The sequence below is a fragment of the Osmerus mordax genome, chromosome 17, assembly GCF_038355195.1.
Source record: "Osmerus mordax isolate fOsmMor3 chromosome 17, fOsmMor3.pri, whole genome shotgun sequence".
Taxonomy (NCBI): Eukaryota; Metazoa; Chordata; class Actinopteri; order Osmeriformes; family Osmeridae; genus Osmerus; species Osmerus mordax.
The window spans coordinates 5,505,896-5,525,291 of record NC_090066.1 but is presented as its reverse complement, the minus strand read 5'-3'; the positions used below and the strand labels follow the sequence as shown (position 1 = coordinate 5,525,291).

Genomic DNA, 19,396 nt, shown 5'->3' with positions numbered 1-19,396 from the left:
CAACCCTGTTAACTTTTGAGCCCCTCTGGCTTTCAGATCCTGATTGGGGCGATCATCGAGAAGAGTCCAGCGGACCGCGATGGTCGCCTGCGGCCGGGAGACGAGCTGATCTTCGTCGACGGCATCCCTGTGGCAGGGAAGGCTCATCGCTACGTCATCGACCTGATGCACGGAGCAGCCCGCAACGGCCAGGTCAACCTCACCATCCGGAGGAGACTACAGGCGCCAGGTAAGTGTGTGTGTGTGCGTGTGTGTGTGTGTGTGTGTGTGTATATGCGAGTGTGCATGACAGTTACTCAGTAGTCTAGCATTCTCTGGTACAGAGACAGTTGAATATGTAGGGGTATTTAGTTGTGCACTGTTATCTTTTTCTCCACTCCAAGTTCCCCTTATTTTCTCATTAGCCTATTTTCTATATCCATCCCTTGTTCTCTCTCCTTCCTCCAATCCTTCCTCTCTCCTGCTTCTGTCTGCTTGTAGACTGTGCGACTGTCCTGTGGTTTGAGGACGGAAGGATTCAGCACACACATACTACACACACATGCACATTCAATACACACAAACACTTTACACACAGACATACTTCTCTTTCAGAGCCCTCATCCCAGCTTGTGGCTTGTCTGCCTGTGAGGAGCAGAGCCCCCAAAGTGCTTCTCTTCCTTCCCATCATCCCTCGTCTTCTCCTTACCTCGATACCCTTCTTTCTTCCCATCATCCCTCCTCTCCTCTATCTTTCTTCTATGTCTCTTCTATCTCTCTTCTATCTCTCCTCCCTCCCATCATCTCTCCTTTTAACCTCTATCCCTCCTGTCCTCCCATCCTCCCTCCCCTCATCCCTCCTCTCCTCCCTCACTCCCTCCCTCCTATCCTACCTCTATCTCTCCTCCCTCTCCCTATCCCCCCTATCTTCCCTCCATCTCTTCTCCCTGCCTCCCTCCTTCCTTCCCTCCCTCCCGCCTCATCCTGGCATGAAAGGCGGGCGCTGTCTGACTCATCCCATCGTCTGTGGCCCCCGCCTTTTATCCACGCCGTTTGATTCCTGGGAAGACTCTGTGAGGTGTCAGACTCTGCCTTCCTCCCTCTCTCTCCTCTGTCTCTCCCTCTCTCTCTCCCGCTCTCCTTGTCGGCTTTTAACCTTGATCACACACAGAGACAAGTTAAGCAAGAACATAACACGTTTGTTCTCTCTAACCCTTAACGTGCATCTTTGTTTGCGTAGATTTTTTCATTATCACTAACTCGAGCACTTAGTGTCGGCGTGGGCTGTGTTTTCGACCCGACCGCAATGTCGCCTTTCAACTGCTACGGGTTTTGAGTCATTACTTATTTGTATCTGTGAGTGTCAGCTACTTGCCCATGGGAACTCCTCAGCAGTAGAAGAGCATTGAGAGACCCTCGTCCTTCCAGGAAGACAGGGCCAGTCTTTGTCCATTGATAACAGTTGTGCTGCAGTGGCGCCTCCTCATCTCTCCATCGCCCCCTGCAGGTGAGAGCTGTCCCGAGAACGGCCGCAGCCCCGGCTCCATCTCCACCCAGCACAGCTCCCCTCGCAGCGACTTCACCTCGGGGACCTACCCCAACAACGCTGGCCTTGCCCCTCCCAACGCCAGCACCGGCAACGCCCCCTCGGAGGGCAGCGCGGCGCCCAACGCGCAGCCCAGTGACGTCATCATCCACCGCAAGGAGAGCGAGGGGTTCGGATTTGTAATCATCAGCTCGCTCAACAGGCCCGAGGCTCCATCCGCTGTCGGTGAGTGCTTCCCCCCTCCTCCTCTCCCTTCATCCATCCATCCCTCAGCAACCTGTCCGCCTCCCCTCTCTCCCTTCCCTGCTTTTCGTTTAGGGGAGGTTGTTGGGGTTATCCTGCATTGTGGGCCTCTTCCTTCTTCTCACGTAGCACAGTAGGAGAGCGGTGTCCAGGCATGAATCCTGTTGGGCCATGCGTGAAGCGCAGCTCCACAGCTTCCTTTTGATAGCTGTAAGTGGGGATGAGAGAGAACGATTTGTCTAGGATTGGCCGGAGGAAGAGGTCAGGACTTAATGAAAAATGTATCGACTCTCTCTCCTTAACACGACTCGATCTCAATTATAAATGGGCTCTTATGTTAGTCAGTCAGATGTTAGGAGGTCTGTGGCGTGCCTTTGACTCTCTCGTGCTCCTGCGAAAAGCTCCCCCGCTTACGTCAGCCCCAGGACGGGCAGGGAGAGCGAGAGGGATGGGGAGAGGCGGATCGAGAGGAAAAGGAAGAGCAGCCAGTCGGCTCCGTCCGATCTCAGACACACGGTAACCTGTGTGTGTGTTTGACTGTGTGTGTGTGTCTGCGTCAAACTCCCAGCCGTGCCGCACAAGATCGGACGCATCATCGAGGGCAGTCCAGCGGACCGCTGCGCTAAGCTGAAGGTGGGCGACCGCATCCTGGCCGTCAACAGCCAGTCCATCGTCAACATGCCGCACGCCGACATCGTCAAGCTGATCAAGGACGCGGGCCTCAGCGTCACTCTGAAGATCATCCCACAGGAAGGTGAGACGGGAACACGCCAAACACCAGCAGAGCCGTGGAGATTAGCCCCGACTGAGTCTCCGATTAACAGAGATCGTAGAGATTCGGACAGTGTTGTGAGGGTGTCACACACATGCTGTTGGGGTGAGGGGGAGGATTAGGATGTATGTTCTCTTATGAGGGTATATTTCCATTAATTAGTGCTGGATGTGTATTTGAGAGGACCATGTCTGATCAGGCTATGGAGATCTCGCCTCTAATGTTTGTGGCTGCCAGGTTACTTATGTAATGGCATTTTGATCACTGTGTGAGTTCTTGCTACATGGAGTGCTTGTACAATACTTGGAGAGGGAGCAAGTGTTTTCTAGTCTAGCTTTTACCATGGTTTGTATAGGTGTGTGTGTGTGTTTGTGTGTGTGTGTTTATGTGTGCATGTTTTAATCTAATACTCCTCTCTCTGTGTGACTTCCTGTACCTCTGTGTGTGACTTCCTGTTCCTCTGTGTGTGACTTCCTGTTCCTCTGTGTGTGTCTCAGACCTTAGTAGCACTCCCTCGGCCCCCAACTCAGAGAAGCAGAGCCCCTTGACCCAGCAGCATAGCCCCCAGACCCAGCCCAGCCCCGGAGTCTCCCAGCCCAGCCCAGCTGTGACCGAGGCCAGCCAGCCAGCCAGCCAGCCCAGCCCCATGGTCACCCAGCCCAGTCCCATGACCCACCAGAGCCCTGCCAGCACCCAGCCTGTGGCTCCCCCGCCCCAAATCTACACCCACGACAGCAGGTAAAGAATATCGACTCTCCTCTTTGTACAATAGTTGTATGATTTACAATTTACTAATATGCTTTGCATCCCAAAGTTTAGTTTCATGAAAAAGTTGGCAGATGATGAGCAATGTTTGTAGTTTATCCAGATGTAGGCAGCTTTATGTATGGGTCTGTCTGTTAGCTTCAGAGCTTAGTTTGTCTGGCAGTCTCTGATACCGTGAAGTCTTTTTATAGACTAGCTCTCTATCTCTGGGCCAGAGCACTGTTCCTCTGAGATTACAGGTGAGTGAGTCATTGTCTCTCTGATTCCCTATTTGCTTTTCCTTTCTCTACCTCTCGCTCCGTCTCTCTCTTTCTCTCTGCCACTTTTATCTTTCTCTCCAGTATTTCTCTCTTTCTTTCTGTCTTTCTCTGTCTTCCTCTCTCTTCCTCCTCCTCTGACTCTCTTACTCCTTCTATGCAGTTTCTTCTTTCTCCCTCTCTCCTAGCTGTGTCTTCGTTGGTTGTTGTATAACATCACTTTACTCTTATGGGCCGCTGAATAATTTAAGTAAATAGCTTCTTTATAGACGTAGAATTAATATTTTAGTGAGCTCTGCAGGGGCCCCAAAATGTGCGGTGTCATTTGCCTTTTTTCCTGCTTTACAGAAATTCTAAATATCTTAGTACTCAGTCATGCTGTATGAATTGACACTCTATGAAGGACTTGTTTTCCATCAACATTTCATGTGGCGAGTATCTACTACTGGGACCCTGTACAAAGGCAGTGAGACTGGAACAACCAATCTATTAATGACAGGCGAGCGAGATTGGCACCGATCAGCCTTTTATTTAGGGTCACCTTCACCGTCCCCTGAATCCCCCTCCCTCCTCTCAGGGGACGTTTCCATGTGAAACTCTGACAACTTAGTGGGAAAGCTGAACTGTTTCCCTCAGACAACTGTCTTCACTCCAACTGGTTTGACAGTTACAGATCAGAGGTCAAAGCCAGACAGGATGTGAAACCAGACATTCGGCAGCCTCCGTTTACCGACTACCGACAGCCTCCGGTGGATTACAGACACCCACCGGTAGCGGACTACCGCCAGCCGCCCACACTGGACTACAGACACCCCCCTCTGATGGACTACAGACAGCTGTCCACAGACCCCAGGCAGTTTCCCATGCCTGACTACAGACAGCCACAGATACAACTACAGGTACATCCCATTCCTACTAAATACTAACCCAGGATTGGGGATGATCCCATATACCAAGTTGTACATGTTTGTGTGCTCAAAATGAAGGCTATAGTTCATGTCTGTAGGTAGAGGTACTGCCATTTTGAGATGAATATCTCTTGCTTGGACCTGTTGTACGTTTTTGTAAGACCAACAATGATCTCATGGCTGCTAACATGTTTAGCCTCCCCATGGTTTTGTACTCCTTGTTGTCTGACTGCATCAGGACTTTGACTTTTTCACTGTGGAGCTGGAGAAGAGCATGAAGGGCTTTGGCTTCAGCATCCGTGGGGGGCGGGAGTACAAGATGGACCTTTTTGTCCTGCGATTGGCGGAAGACGGTCCTGCCATCCGCAACGGGCGAATGAGAGTAAGTCTGATGATGTCACATCCTGTTTATGATCTTTCACTTTTTCTCAGTGCACTCAGCTAGTTCCCAAACTCATTGAAATCATTTGGGGATTCTCACTGTAATAGTCAGATGATTATCTCAGATTGCAATTATAATTTTAAGCCCTGTATGAAACTAATCTGCGTCACGTAAAATGATTGAGAGAGGGATGTCCCCTGAGTGTGTGAAGGATTTATGTTGTTATGATTCCTGATGAGTTGCTGCAGAAACCCCTCTCAACTTAGTTATCAAAAATACATGAGTGTTCAGATGGAGCAGGTCTGCTTGAACTAGCCATGCTACTTTATGTTTGGTAGAAATAGTACCGTCTTTACTGCTCTCTGCAGAGATAGATCCAGCTATCATTGTCTGTGGAATGAGACCTTTTCCGAAGTTAGGTTAAAATGCATTACTCTACAAATTTAGGATGGCGGGCTTTCAATTCTCCCTCCTTCCACACTCTCTTCTTCTTCCACTCGCAATCCTTTCATTCTGTCACGCTGTGAACACTTTATTGCACTTTATTGCCGGCAAAAAATATGGAGATCTCACTTAGCCTCACCAATACCGAGAAGTAGATTAAAGGTCCGGGCTGTCACTGCGCCTCTCCATATCTTCTGATGTATCTAGTATATCTCCATACTGTCAAACCCCTCTCTCTTTCTCTTTCCCTCTGCCTCTCTTTATCCCTCCCTCTCTCTCTCTCTATCCCTTTCTCTCCCTCCCTTCCTGTCTTTCGTTTCCCCTTTCCTCCCCAAATCCTTCCGTCGTTGGCGGATAGCATGGTCCTGCTGTACATTTCTTATCTGGAATGAACCTGTCACAGATAATGTGTTTGAAATGCCCCAGGGGAGCCGTGCCTCTCCTGCCACCACGGTGAGGTAAACGCTGCTCGGCAGGCTCGTTGCCGAGGTTAGCCAACTGGGAATGAGGGATGGAAATGCACCCCTCTCTCTCTCTCTCTCTCTCTCTCTCTCTCTCTCTCTCTCTCTCTCTCTCTCTCTCTCTCTCTCTCTCTCTCTCTCTCTCTCTCTCTCTCTCTCTCTCTCTCTCGATTTCTCTCTCTCTCTCTCTCTCTCTCTCTCTCTCTCTCTCTCTCTCTCTCTCTCTCTCCCTCTCTCCCTCTCTCCCTCTCTCCCTCCCTCCCTCCCTCCCTCCCTCTCTCTCCTTCTCGCTCTCTCTCTTTCTGTCTTTGAGCCTTGTCTCAACACCGGAGGGATGATTAATTCTGTTCCTAATAGCGGACAGAGCCGCGCTCCAGCTGTGTTCACAAGGCAGTGTGACCCTTGATCCCTGCCAGATGAATGGCTCGGCTGAGGTAAGGAGTTAGGATCATCAAACAGCAACACAGGAGTGAACGGGCCCAGGCTGGCCGTCTCAGGTGGTTAAGTCACTGCTCCGATTCCTTTGAGTCACCTCACTAAACATCACAGACTGGGTCAGCTGGGCTGGGCTCGGGGCTGTCTAAAGAGGAGGTGGTGCTGCTGGAGGGAGAAACCTCTGAGAAGTCCATGGAGTTGGATTGACACATACTTACCCTTTTAACATCGATAGTCTCAAACTATGTCTTCACATTGTCCTTTCTTGCGCTGTTAGATAAACCTAGTTTAATGTCTCACATCTGATGGTAGCCAAGAGAGGAGTGAAGGGCCTTTGAACCTTACACATGCAGTCCAAGTCGGGTCCTGACCTGGGAAGTGAGGTCCTGTTAAGTATGAAGATTAACTTACTGACATTTAGGCCGGCCGGCATGTTGAGTTCAGGGCTTCTGGGCTGCTTCAGAGCCAGACATTGGTATTCAGGAGGGTTTCTTTCTTGAACGCAAAACCCCTACAGCAAAGTCTGTCATTATTCCATTGGAATGACGGGACAAATTTGCGTCTGAAATTAATTACAACTGACATTCAATTCATGGGTGGTAATGCTGATTAGAGCTTTACACTGGCTGATAGGTCCTGTTTGAATTATGGGTCCGTATTGATCCTAATAAATTGCCATCCACAATAAATGAAGCTTGTTATTTTTATGCTTAATATATGTGGTGGGTGTGCACATCTCCAAACCTGCCTGGAGATAATTCGCCCAGTACTTTAAGTTGCGAGCACCTCTGTAATTTGCTCATCTGTTTGCAGGCTGGTGATCTCATCACACATTGGGCTGACAGAGTAGCTCTTGGTTGGAGATCCTCACATGTATTTGTCATCCTATGATTTTGTGGTAGAAAACATTATCTTTTCTTTTTCTCTTTGTCTCTCAATTTCTTTCTTGCGTCTCTCTCTATCTCTATTCTTCTCCCTCTGTCTCTCCCTCTCTCTATCTCTTTCTGTCTTATTTCCCACTCTCTCATTCTTTCTCTTTCCCTCCCTCCCTCCCTCTCTCTCCCTCTCTCTCTCTCTCTCTCTCTCTCTCTCCGTTTTCCCTCTCCCTCTCTCTATGTCTACTTAGGTGGGAGACCAGATCATAGAGATCAACGGTGAGACCACCAGAGACATGACTCACGCCCGGGCCATCGAGCTCATCAAATCAGGGGGGCGTCGTGTTCGTCTGCTCCTGAAGAGGGGCACAGGGCAGGTCCCAGAATATGGTGGGTGTAATCAAAACTAGTCTCTCTCTCCCTCCCCAACCCCCAGGATAAGCCTTACACAGTTCATGTAACTCTCACAGTACTCAGTCTAACTTGGAATCAGTAACTTCTTAATATCAGGACCATTCATTTCTATGTATGTCTCTTGCTTACTGAGTTTCTTAATTATTTGTCTCTTGCTGTCCATCTCTTGTTGAGTCTATTCATTGACACAACTCTGCTTTTAAAATCAGAAAATATTCTCTTTTTTTCTATCTTTCTTATCTTTGTCTATTTACTATCTACAGTATCTGTCGTTAATACACTGATTAACAAGTCACTGTCTCTTTTACTGGTAAATCTCTTGTTTCTTGACTAACTGTAGTGTAACTCTCCATTTCAAGGCCTCTGGTTTAACCCTAATGACTGCTCCAGGTTGTCACTTCCCCTCCTTTAGGAATGGTACCTTCCAGTCTCTCCATGTGCATGAAAAGTGACAAGCATGGCTCCCCCTATTTCTTCCTAATGGGCCACTCTAAAGACACGGTTTGTGAAAGATCTGCATGTGTTTTTCTACCAGTCGCGTGCTGGGTGTTGTTGGTGTGTTGTGTGGTGTTGTGCTGTGATTCGGTGTGGTGCTGGAACTAGCAATGCCTAGTCATAGACTTAGGAAGGCCCTATTGAAGTCTTTGACACACTGATCCATTACAAAGGATGTAGCAGTACATGTTCAGCCTCAGTGTCCTCTGAGGATCAATCATGGCAGCAGATATATCCCTCAGGACAGCCCAGCATGGTGCCAGCTGAATCTAGAGGACCTTCTTTATGACTCTTCACCAGCTCGGGGGAATAGTCATTAAACCCTAATGTGTAAACATACATGCACACACACACACGGCCATGGCAGTGAGTCACATCCAGTGCTGAAGCCCCCCCCCCTTCCCCTTGTAATATTCAGATGATTGTACAGTTCAGTAATATACAGCCACCTTCATAAATTGATCTCCCTCTATCTCTCTTTCTATCCCTCTTTCTCTCTTTTTAATCCTTCTATCTCTCTTTCATTCACTCACTTATTCCAGAGCCTGTTGTGACAAGGGTTTAGCTCTATTTCTTTCCCTGTCATTCTCTCAGTCTCTGTAATACCTTCCCAGACAGATATAAAGCTGTGATATAGGACCAGAGGGACTGGAGTGCGGTCAGCCAGAGGACAAAATATTTAATCACTCGACATCATTTGTCATATCAACCCCATGTGTGTGTGTTCTGGCCCAGAACAGTCACTGTACATAAAACCAGAATAGCTTACGTAAAATGCATGTTTTCCGTGTTTTATTGCCTTTTTATTGGAAAATAAATGTTTATTTGCAAAGTGGGAGTGTTAACAGTTCTGTATGTTGCAACAGTGGCCGCAGTCTGTTCATTGGGAACACTTTGCATGCTGATCAGTTTTAACAGCAACAGCAATGGGTTTTTTGTGTGCTGGATATCGTTTGGGTGTGGGTGTTTGTTTGTGTGTGTTGTGCATTGGGAACGAGGCAGCATGTGCTGTACACTTTATGAAGGAGCACAGGCAGTTATCTGCGCAGCGGCGCCCTTTAGAAGACCAGAGCAGTATGTGAGGTGACAGGAGGCATTAGCTCAGCGTGTGACGATCACAGGCCGCTCTTACACACACACGCGCACACACACGTACACACACGTACACGCATGCAGGCACGTATGCGCACACAAACAGGCACACACAGACGCAGACACACACAATCTCATTGGGCCACGTCGTGGCCACAGGAGGCAGGATGTCACTTCAATGTGCTGAGCAGAGGCTGAGGGCTGGCAGGGATAAGTCGGTGTGAAATTCCAGCATTCTAGAAAGCACCAGGTGCCATCGCGGACTGCCAGCTACAGTGAGAACTCCAAACACTAGCTCTTCCGACTCCTCTTATAATGACCCTTGACCTATGCCCCCTGCCCACTTTATTGATAAGGAATGAGGACCCTGGAAGAGAGGCTCTGCAGTGCAGAGAGGGGAGCTCAGGCGTGGTGAGCACAGTAGTCTCCAGGGAACTGAGCGCTTGGATTCAGCTGCTGCGGTGGTTAGTTACTGAAGGCCCCAGTGCCAGGGAGAGTAGCAGACCCACAGGTTTTCTACCAGGATAAAGCAGCACTTTATTTAGCACATCATCCATTCCATTAAACCTGTTTTCGATTTTCTGTTCCCTGGCCTTATGGTCCTTATGGTCTGGGGCTTTAGATAGAGTGAGAGAGCCTAGATTTATTCTGCAGAAAAGTTGTTGTGTGACGTACCGTACGTGAACTGTGAAGCTTTGGTTTCTCATTTGCCGCCCTGACCTCCTTACATCAAGGAATAGCATGTTTGTTGTGTGGTTTTTAAAAACAGAATATGTAAAACATAGTGTTTGATGAATGGTCAAAACCGTGTCCTCTCCCACCTCTAACTGTGTGTCTATTGGTCCCAGCAGACAGTCCCTCCCCTTGGGATGCTCACCCTACAGCCTCCCCAAGCCTGTCGGAAGTAGCCCTGCCCCTTGACAGCCTGTCCATGCCATCGCCATCATCTCATCTGACCCCGTCCTCAGACCCGGCTCACCAGGCGCCCCTGGAGGTTCAGCGGGATCCTGCCGGGCCGACGATGCCAGAGAGCAAGGCGGAGCGCTCCCAGAGCCCCTGCAAGGCCGAGCCGCTAAATCCGGATAAGACCGGTCAGGGGAGGAGGGCGGCCGGCCCGCCCAATGGGAGCAGCCGGGCCAAGCAGAAGGAGGGTGGCAGGTCCACCCGCCGAGGCAGCGGTCCAAAGGGTCAGCCCGCCACCGAGGGGGGGCTAGGGGGGAGGGGAGGGGAGCAGCCGGGGGAGCCCAGGCCCTCCAAGAGCTCTAGGGGGAGATCCAAGGAGAGGAAGGCCGGAGAGAGCAGCCACCTCACTGGGAAGAAAGAGCTCACCCAGTCCCCTAAAGGCTCCAAGCCCTCACACACTAACTCGAATGGGAGCAGCGGTGGAGCCCAGAGCAGCAGCCACCCAGAGAGCAGTGCAGCACAGCATGGAGAGTTGGCCCAGGAGAAGCCCTGGACCAGGGAGCCCGAGAGGAGCCAGGGAGAGAGCCGGTCCTGCCACCCCAGCAAGAGCACCAGCAGGGGGGGCAGCGGCGGCAGCGGACCAGGGAGGAAGGTCACCGTCTCTCCTGGGCCCTGGAAGATCCCCGGGTCTGATAAGCTGCCAAGCACACTGCGCTCTGGCACATCCACTCTGAGCAGATAACAGCGTGGCTGGCCCCCCTTGCTAAAGGCCAGGCTAGGTCACACCTCTCTGGGCCCCCCCACTGTCTCTCCCTCTCTGCCCTGGTCTCCCCCCAGACCTCAAGAGCGAGGGGGGGGGGGGGATCTCTCCATGCGTTTTTAGAGAACCATTTTTATTTATATTTGTTGTACTCTAAATTATTTTGAGAGATATTTTACACCCACCACCTTAAGAGCTGGAAGAGCATCAACTTTGAATAGAAAACAAAGAAAATATAGAAGAAAAAACAAGCAGAATGTGTGTAGCATGGTAGGGTTCTCTGGTTGTAGTGTGGGGTGTCTGAACACAGGAACTTCTTTTAGAAGTGCTAAATCACCCACCCACCCCCCCCATCCCCCCCCCCCCCAACCCCCCCAGCAAGCATGAAAAACCAAAAGACCTCCATGCAAATCTAACCACTGATGGTTAAACCACGGTCAGTTGCCACTGCAGTTTTTTTAATACAGTAGGTATGTCTATATATACAACGAAGTCTATTTTAATGAAAAGGAATGTGGAAGACTGCTTGCCTGTTTTTGAAGAGAGAGAGAGAGAGAGACATGACAAACTAGGTGACATGAGTACTTACTAAGCATCTGTGGAACTTTGCCTTAAAACGAGACTGAACCAGAACTGAATATCTTGTATATTCTATCAGAAGATATGGAAATATAGATATATATTATATGAGTGTGAATATGTGGGACGTTGTGTAAATAAGATCACCTGTAAACATACCTTGATGGGTTGATGGTAGTTTTGCAACTTGGCGTGTGCTAGCTAAAATGAGCTAAGGAACACAGAGTTCATCATCACATTCTTCTCTTCATTCTCCTGTCCAGACTTTGATTACATCGCGTGTGTGTGTGTGTGTGTGTATGGATCCACTTCACAACGACTGACTGTTGTGGACTGCAGTGGAGAATGCAGTGGACGCTCCATTTGAGCTTGAGCTATCAGTCTGTGGCTGCGTCACAAGCCATTTCCCTCACTGTGCTTCACAAACAAAGCAATTTACAGAGGTTTGTTTCAGTGGACGCCTGAAGAAGTGAAGGCTCATGGGACATTGGGGCAGCGTGCCTTACGACTGGAAAGGGGCACAAATGACAGAGGGGTTCGATAGAGGCTGCTATCTCATTACCGTCAGTATCCAGCTACATGGTACCATGAAGTACATTTACAATGTCCTGTGTTTTTTTTGTTTTTTTTTTCACTTTAATGAGTACAGTCTCCAGCCCCACCGATGGCACAGTGTTTATTTTGTGACAAACCAAGCTGTGCAATTTGAGACAGATTGAAGGCCTGTCGCAGTTCCCATTGAGTTATGTTGGTGTTTGTTGCAGAACTGTTTATGGACCTTAATGTGGAAACAATGTGTCAGCACATCTCAGACAAGATGGTGGCAAGTATCTGCACTGAACTGAAAGTATGGAAGTTAAAATGAAATAAAAACAATAAATAAAATAAAAAGACATTAGTAATTTTAGTGCGGCTATTGTTAGATTGAGACTCAGTCCCGGTTGTCAGAAGAAAATCCATAGCTCACATCTGTCTATCAGTGTGTAACTTTACCTAATGATCCCAGTTTACAGAAGAAATTCTCTCATCTTCTTTCATCTCTACGTATGCATGTACGCCAGTCTAGAAACAAATTCTCTATATTTGTTCAGGCTCGGCTTAAGTGATTCTGACTTCTCAGTCGGCGACAGTCATTTGTGTATGTCTCTCTCCTAGACTGCTTACCAATTACCTTTTCTCAACTTTTCTGACAGTTTAGTGCCATCAAGGCCCAATCTCTTCCCCTTATAGTCATCACACATCCTGCTGAGTCACATTGTCTGTGCGATGACTAAGCCTCAGGCTAATTCATCTGTCGCTCTTAGGAACCCAATGTGCACAGAAACAAGGGAAGACTACAGTGATCTGGCCGTTATGACCTGAGATAACCTCACTGATGGGAAGGGAGGAAAAATCACTGAGGAGAAATCACACCTTTCTCCTCTTTTTTGATGCCGATTCTAATTTTCATCACATCATTCTTATGATCACACTCAATAACTTTCAATCAATCTATCTCTCTTTCTCTCTCTATATATATATATTATAAATATATATTTCTCTTCATCTATCCCCCTCTCTATCTATATATCTCTATCTATCTTTGCCTGGAGAATGAGGAAGGAAAGTAATTCAGTGAGCCAATGTAATCAGTAATTACACGAGGAATAAGATCAAAGCACAATCTCATACAGAGGATTGGCAAGAACATTTGTGCTCTGGATGAACAGGTAGCAGCTTTAGGCTTCAATGGACCAATTCTTCTTACTGTGAGGGCCACAGGTGTCTAATGGGGTCAGAACATGGAGCACCCAGACCCTAGACTCTGCCTTCTCCCCTGTCTGGGACATGAAGAAGAGAGAGGCGTGTCCTTCCTCTCTCCACAGTCCACCACTGTCCTCCACTGAGCTGTCTCCATCAGGCCAACCACAACATCACGTTATGGGAATCAAAGAGATCGATGTGTACACATATATATTATCTGCAAAGTGAGTGTGTTGAAGACGGCCCTTGTGTGACCCCTACCCCCCCCCCCCCCCCCCCTCCCAGCAGCTGGGTATCACTGTGTAGTGTTAGCGCTGTGTTGATCTTGTACAGCTGTCTCTCTATAAATATGACTCAATGTATTACTGATAGTCACAAAGACTGTAAGTGAGCAACTATTTTTATGAAATGCAACACTATGGATATATTAACTTTTGCAGAAATCTTGTTTACTGTATGATATTCTGAAATGCTGTCAAATAAAATCTTGACGCAGTGTAAAAGATTAATAGTGATATGATTTTTGGGGGTTTATGTCTAACATTGTGTCATGATAGATAAGCTCAGCCAGAGAGCCAACAGAAGGAGCAGTTTAATTCTGTATTTTTGTAATAGTACCATACAAAGAACTACAAAAATGCTGAGTTGTGCCCTGGGAAAATCTTTAATTATAAGGCAAAGTTCCTGTATGGTAATATAGGAACATTATGGCAAATGTGATTACTGGTGAATAATGATAAATATATATATAAATACAAATTTTGGCCTTAATTTGTTCATGGAAAGGTTTGTTGATATAATATTTGTGCACCTTCTCATGTTGTCCATGAGGGGGCGATATAGACTTACATGTGTTTTTTGCAGTGTTTCATAACCGATTTTTTTTTCTTACATAAATTCCCTGAAATAGTATTTCTTCAACTCAAAACTATGTTATAAATCTTTTGTACTTTGATGATTGTTCTAGGTAAGGGATTTAATCAACCAACCCACATTTCATTCTAAACTACAACATAATTACATAATTGTATAGTTTCCCTTCAGGAGACCAGTCTTAGCAATATTGAAACTGTTCTTGAAGGTCAGTCTTGATCAAGATATTCAGACCCCAGATACAATAAAGAGAGACACAGAATACTCCATATCTCTGCGTTCATCATAACTGGAACTCCAGGTTCATCTCTCTGACTGATGCATTGTAACCTAAATAGACGTGATACGATCAAAAAACACATCTTCATGTTTCTTGTTCTACCAGCGAGAGTGGAGCAGGTTTGGATAAGGAATGTCCCGACCTTGTTTTGTTGGTCCCAGACATTACTGCTGTCTCTGTCTGTCTGTACCCACTGTCTGGTCCCGCTCGGAGCCTCTTTAATCTTCATAAGGAGAGAACACGTTGCTTATCACCACGGGTGCTGCATTTGGTTTGTTCATCCAGACATCTTTCATTCTTCTCATCCAGCGATTCAAAGCAGCTAGAGGGAACGAGTAGTAGGTAGTAGTTGTATATTCCAAAGGATCTTTGTTTAGGTCTAACACGTTCATGTTAGTCTGGTTTTAAGTTGTTGCTGGATTACTTTGAATATCTGGTGCAGACTAGCAGGCTCTGTCTGTCGCCTGGAGTAAGCAAGCAGGGTAGCAGTCTTCCTCTCCTCATTACTGCGAGGCCTAATGAGGGATATGTATGCAGAGCAGTGAGTGTGTCCGACAGACACTGAGCAGAGGAGATAACAGCAAGAGCACTACAGCCTCCAGACAGACAGAGGCTGGGGAGGTGGGAGCGAAGCTGGGGCTGGAGAGGTGGGAGCGAGGCTGGGGCTGGAGAGGTGGGAGCGAGGCTGGGGCTGGAGAGGTGGGAGCGAGGCTGGGGCTGGAGAGGTGGGAGCGAGGCTGGGGCTGGGGCTGAGATCGAGGCTGGGGCTGGGGCTGGGGAAGTGGGAGCGAGGCTGGGGCTGGGATCGAGGCTGGGGCTGGGATCGAGGCTGGGGCTGGGATCGAGGCTGGAGCTGGAGTTGGGATCGAGGCTGGGGCTGGAGCTGGGATTGAGGCTGGAGCTGGGTGGTGCTGCTGCTGTGGATCTCTGCTGAAGAGAAAATCAATCCTTGGCTGCAATACTGTTTCCACAGAGACAATGACACAATGACAAGTCAACTAACCATCCTCTTGTAGTCCTTGCCAACATGCTCTTGTTTGCGAGAGGAGAAACTTAAAAGAAAGGATAAAGATCAAATCTTGAAATGAATGTTTGTGTGACATAAGAATGCAGCTAGGGTGCTTTCTTGTTGTTGATGGCATGAGAGATTGTTGTTGGAATGAGAGATACTAAAAGCAGGGTGCATCCTGGTGGCTCACCTGGTAGAATGCATACCACGTAGGCTAAGTCCTTACCACAGTGCTCTGGGCTTCTATTCAATTTCCTGCATGTCATCCACTCTCTTTCTCCATTCCACTCTCTCACTACAAACTGTCACTATCAAAAAAAAACGACGCCGAAATGACCAAAAATATAAAAGAGAGATACCAGAAGCTTAGGAATGGTATGTACAGTACACCAAATCTTTTTTTCGATAATGCTTCCTCAACAAGAGATAATGCAAAGCCTGTTTAGAAACTCCAAGGTTCTCTCCCAGCATCCAGGCCTCCCTTGGATGACTGAGAGTGGAGTCGTCTCTCACTCCAAACCATGTGAGGCGATGATGAATGGTCTTGCCCTTTTCCATTCTGTCTGTACCTTTGAGATCACACCACTCCCTTGCAAACTATGAAAGGTGGGAAATTGATAGAAGACTTTTACCACTAACATAAATGTGTGTCAAAGACCTTCCTCTCAGAAATAGTGTCTTATCTATAAAATGTGTTTTATACATTTAGTCATTTAGCAGACGCTCTTATCCAGAGCTTATAGTTGATCTATACCTGGAAAGAAATCTCCACTCGTTTAGATTCTACAGGAAGCAGGTCATTTTGCATTGGGCATAAAGCTATAGTAGTTTATCAGTGTATCTGAACAGGTTATCTGAAGCGGGCCTGAATTAGTCTTCTTGATCAGAAAAACACTTCCATTATTTCTTTATCTCTGTATGTGTTACCTTGGTTTCTCTGAGTCCTGGTTAAGGGTGGGCAAGTCTACAGGCCTGGGATAGTTTGTCTCTTTCTGCTTTGACGAATCACCACTGTGACATAAGTACATCCTGTGGATGAATCACTATGGACTTAAATGACTGGATACATGTCTTTGTCCATTTTCCTTTTATTTCTCTTGACAGAATTTAAATTGTATTTTATCTGTTTTAGGGGCCAGCACTCGGTCAGTGTCTACTTTTTATTTTTTCTCATTGACAAAATAAACATTTAGAGTTGTTAGACTAATGCATACTGTTTGTAAGAGTCCTCTTCATCTGAACTGATCTCCACCCTGTCACTCGTGTTAAACCTGTTCTTCCAACCCTTCACATTGTGTATCATAAAAGCGCTTTTCTCAGTAAGCACACCAACAGGAAATGGGGAAACATTTTCCTGAGGTTATTCATTTGTTTCATGCAGGAAAATAAGGAATCACCATTATGTCTTTGATCCTGTGAATGTTTCATATGATGTGCAAATAGATATTGTGATACCACCCAAATCCTTGCTTCATGACTCATAAGATTAAGGTTCTGCCCTATCCTTTATCTTTGCAACTTAAGAGCAAAATTGTAATTTCTTATGCTTCACAAACTGGTCTGTAGAACAGGTGGACCTGTTAGGACACGATAAAATGTTTTAGCTTTCCTTCAAATGAAAAATAGACTTGGTTGAGTTTTAAGTGTTTACTAGTGTTCTTTAAAATGTCTAGGCCTAATGCTTTTTGCTACAATTGTATATCATTTTTATCGATAGCAATATTAAACTATGAATATCAAATGTGTGGCCAAGACTCACCAGGAGAGAAGCAGTAGAAAACAAAATCATGTCTTAAGTCAGGTAAATAAATGAAGAATGTAGCCTACTTGTACAAAATATTTTTATAAAGCCTTGGCCAGTAAATATGTGCGTTCAAACCGTTTTCTGCTACATACTGTAAAAAGTCAACATTTGGAATGCTAACGGTGCCAAAACTCTTGGGCAGGATGTAGAACAGAAAAAAGTAGACCTGTTATGTGCGTAAAAGGTGTGCCTTGTAAAAGGCTAACATGTCCCTGCCACGCTGATTGCTTTCGTTGACATATCATCAGTACCACGTTGCCTCTCTACATGAGAGCGGCCAGTTGGCTACAGTCAAAGTATTCCACGCCGAGAGACAGGCAGCAGCAAGTCTGCAGTCCTCAATTGACAGGCGCACGTTTGTCGGCACCGGATCCCAACGCAGCAGCCCACTAAAAATCAAAAGGAATTCTACCCATGATAAAGGTAAGGAGAGAACTATTTATGGTTTAAATTTGGAAATGTTAACCAAGTATATATTTTTTTAATGGTTAAAATAATGACTCGAGTCCAGGTTGGAGGAATGTGCTGGGGCGTTTTGGTTGACATGAATGAGTGTGCACCCAGCCAGCGTTCAGGAACTGAGAAAGAAACACTTGTTTGCTTTGTAGATCTTACGTTCGATATTATGGTAATTTCGTTTTTTGTTGTTTGTAAGAACACATCGCTCCCGAATATCTTCCTTGCATGCTATAGCTGTCTGGGATAAACGCAGCGGCTAGTCCAGACGTCGCGCTAGTGTACCCAGCAGCTGCAAGCACAGCCCGCTCGAACGAAGCTGATGCGCTTCTGTTCATTGTAGCCTTTGAATGTGCTGTCTATTGAGTAGAAAAAATGACTACATTCAACCGGTTTACAAATAATAAAGAGGAATCCAAGGATGATACATTGCAACTTCATACAGTGAACGAGAGCAGTTTTATTTTATACAATTCCCCTTGTTTTCTGTGTATTTGGAATGAATCTGTGCTTGGAGCTCAATCATTGAACATCCTTGGTCGGGGATGTGGTCTCTAAGCAGCGTGCTGAATGGGACCATTCATCTGGCACGAACTGTCTTTTCAAGTTTGTGCTGTTGTGGTCTTAGGTAGGTGGCTGTACACAATTAGAACAACCGTTGTATTTAATAACTTTTTTGATATTATGTGCAAATTATCCAGGTATCGAGAATCAAAAGGTGGGCCATTTCCAAGCTTTTATTTAGCCCACAATCAAGTTTCCACATTGTCTTTCTTTCTGTTCCTCCTTCTTTCTAGAGGCCTTACGCAAACATTTTATTTTGGCAAGTGGCCAATGCAATATCTTGATAAGGTTAAGCAAGAGATGGCAGTTAAGACTCATCACTAAGCATTGCTAAATCCCACACTCTGTTCCCTTTGTATGTCGTCCAGGACCATAAGCAAGTTCTTTCAGTTAATCTGATAAAGTCTGAGTTAACTTTTTCCTTGTTCTGGAGTCTCAATATGCACTTCTACTCTACCTCCTCTGTCAATGGGGTGAGGCCAAATCGGTCACATCAAATATCTCACTTCCTCCGTCTCCCTGTACATCATCTTCCTATGCTCCTGCTCTCCCAGTATGTGTGTCTCTCTCTGCGACGGGTGCTTTAAAGCAAGGCATCATAAATCTTTCAGCGCTGAGTAAATGTGTTTTTGGTCCTGCCGGTGCTGTCCTCCCTGCACTCCCCCCCCCCCCCCCCCCCCCCGCTGAGAGTATGGCATGCACAGAGGCATGATGGAACAGCAGTGACTGTGGGCATCAGCCAGTGGCCACAGTTCAGTCTGCCTCCTCCATTCTGGGAACTCATGGCCAGTCTTTAAAACCACTTTATGGCAACAAAAAGGGTTTGTGTGAACCCTCAGTAATTGTATCAATTAAAGGTTTGGTTCTATTGCATGTATGGGAATGCAGATAGGATGATTACTATCGTAAATTGGTATGGTATTTAACTGCTCTGTCGTATTGTGCTGTGATTATATCACGTGTGACAACTGGGTGATGCGTCCGCTGGAAGTGTACTACAGGTGTGCCGCCTGTCGTCCACCAATGAGAAGAGACGTAGAGTAGGCTACCTGTTTAGAATGTCGGGCATGTCCTTCTCACTACATAGAAATGTAAGTGACACCCAACCCAAGAAAGAAACATACAGTCTTACGGACACTTAAGGTGATGGGAAGGATTGGCTAATTCATGAGGAGAAAGGTCATAACCTAGCTGATGAAAGTGCAAATCCTGGCTGTCCAACCACAAGAGAGGCCATTAACCTTAATGAATGAATAAATAATGTGGGCCAATGGAAAAAGGGAAAGGAGAGACCACTGTAATGCACTTTTTGTGATTGGTGGAAAAAGGTCATCTCCGGAAGTTAAGCTAATGAGGC

General features: G+C 46.7%; 2 protein-coding genes across 4 annotated transcripts in view; both read left to right on the top strand.

The window, feature by feature from the left end:
* Nucleotides 1–13,774, top strand: part of magi2a (membrane associated guanylate kinase, WW and PDZ domain containing 2a) — a 124,118-nt gene extending 110,344 nt beyond the window's left edge. The window contains exons 15-22 of the mRNA XM_067254066.1: nt 37–229; nt 1,487–1,750; nt 2,337–2,522; nt 3,038–3,278; nt 4,230–4,461; nt 4,709–4,852; nt 7,319–7,457; nt 9,920–13,774. Coding sequence (XP_067110167.1) covers nt 37–229; nt 1,487–1,750; nt 2,337–2,522; nt 3,038–3,278; nt 4,230–4,461; nt 4,709–4,852; nt 7,319–7,457; nt 9,920–10,713 — 2,193 coding nt within the window. The 3' untranslated portion in view covers nt 10,714–13,774. The remainder of the gene's footprint in view (nt 1–36; nt 230–1,486; nt 1,751–2,336; nt 2,523–3,037; nt 3,279–4,229; nt 4,462–4,708; nt 4,853–7,318; nt 7,458–9,919) is intronic.
* A 3,490-nt stretch (nt 13,775–17,264) lies between these two features.
* The window catches only part of si:dkey-97m3.1 (fatty acyl-CoA reductase 1), a 35,172-nt gene continuing 33,040 nt past the window's right edge, over nt 17,265–19,396 (top strand). For 2 of the 3 annotated variants that reach the window (XR_010878813.1, XM_067254443.1), the window contains exon 1: nt 17,265–17,442. The gene's annotated coding sequence lies outside the window, so the exon portion shown is untranslated. The remainder of the gene's footprint in view (nt 17,443–19,396) is intronic. The other variant, XM_067254444.1, reaches the window with a different exon arrangement.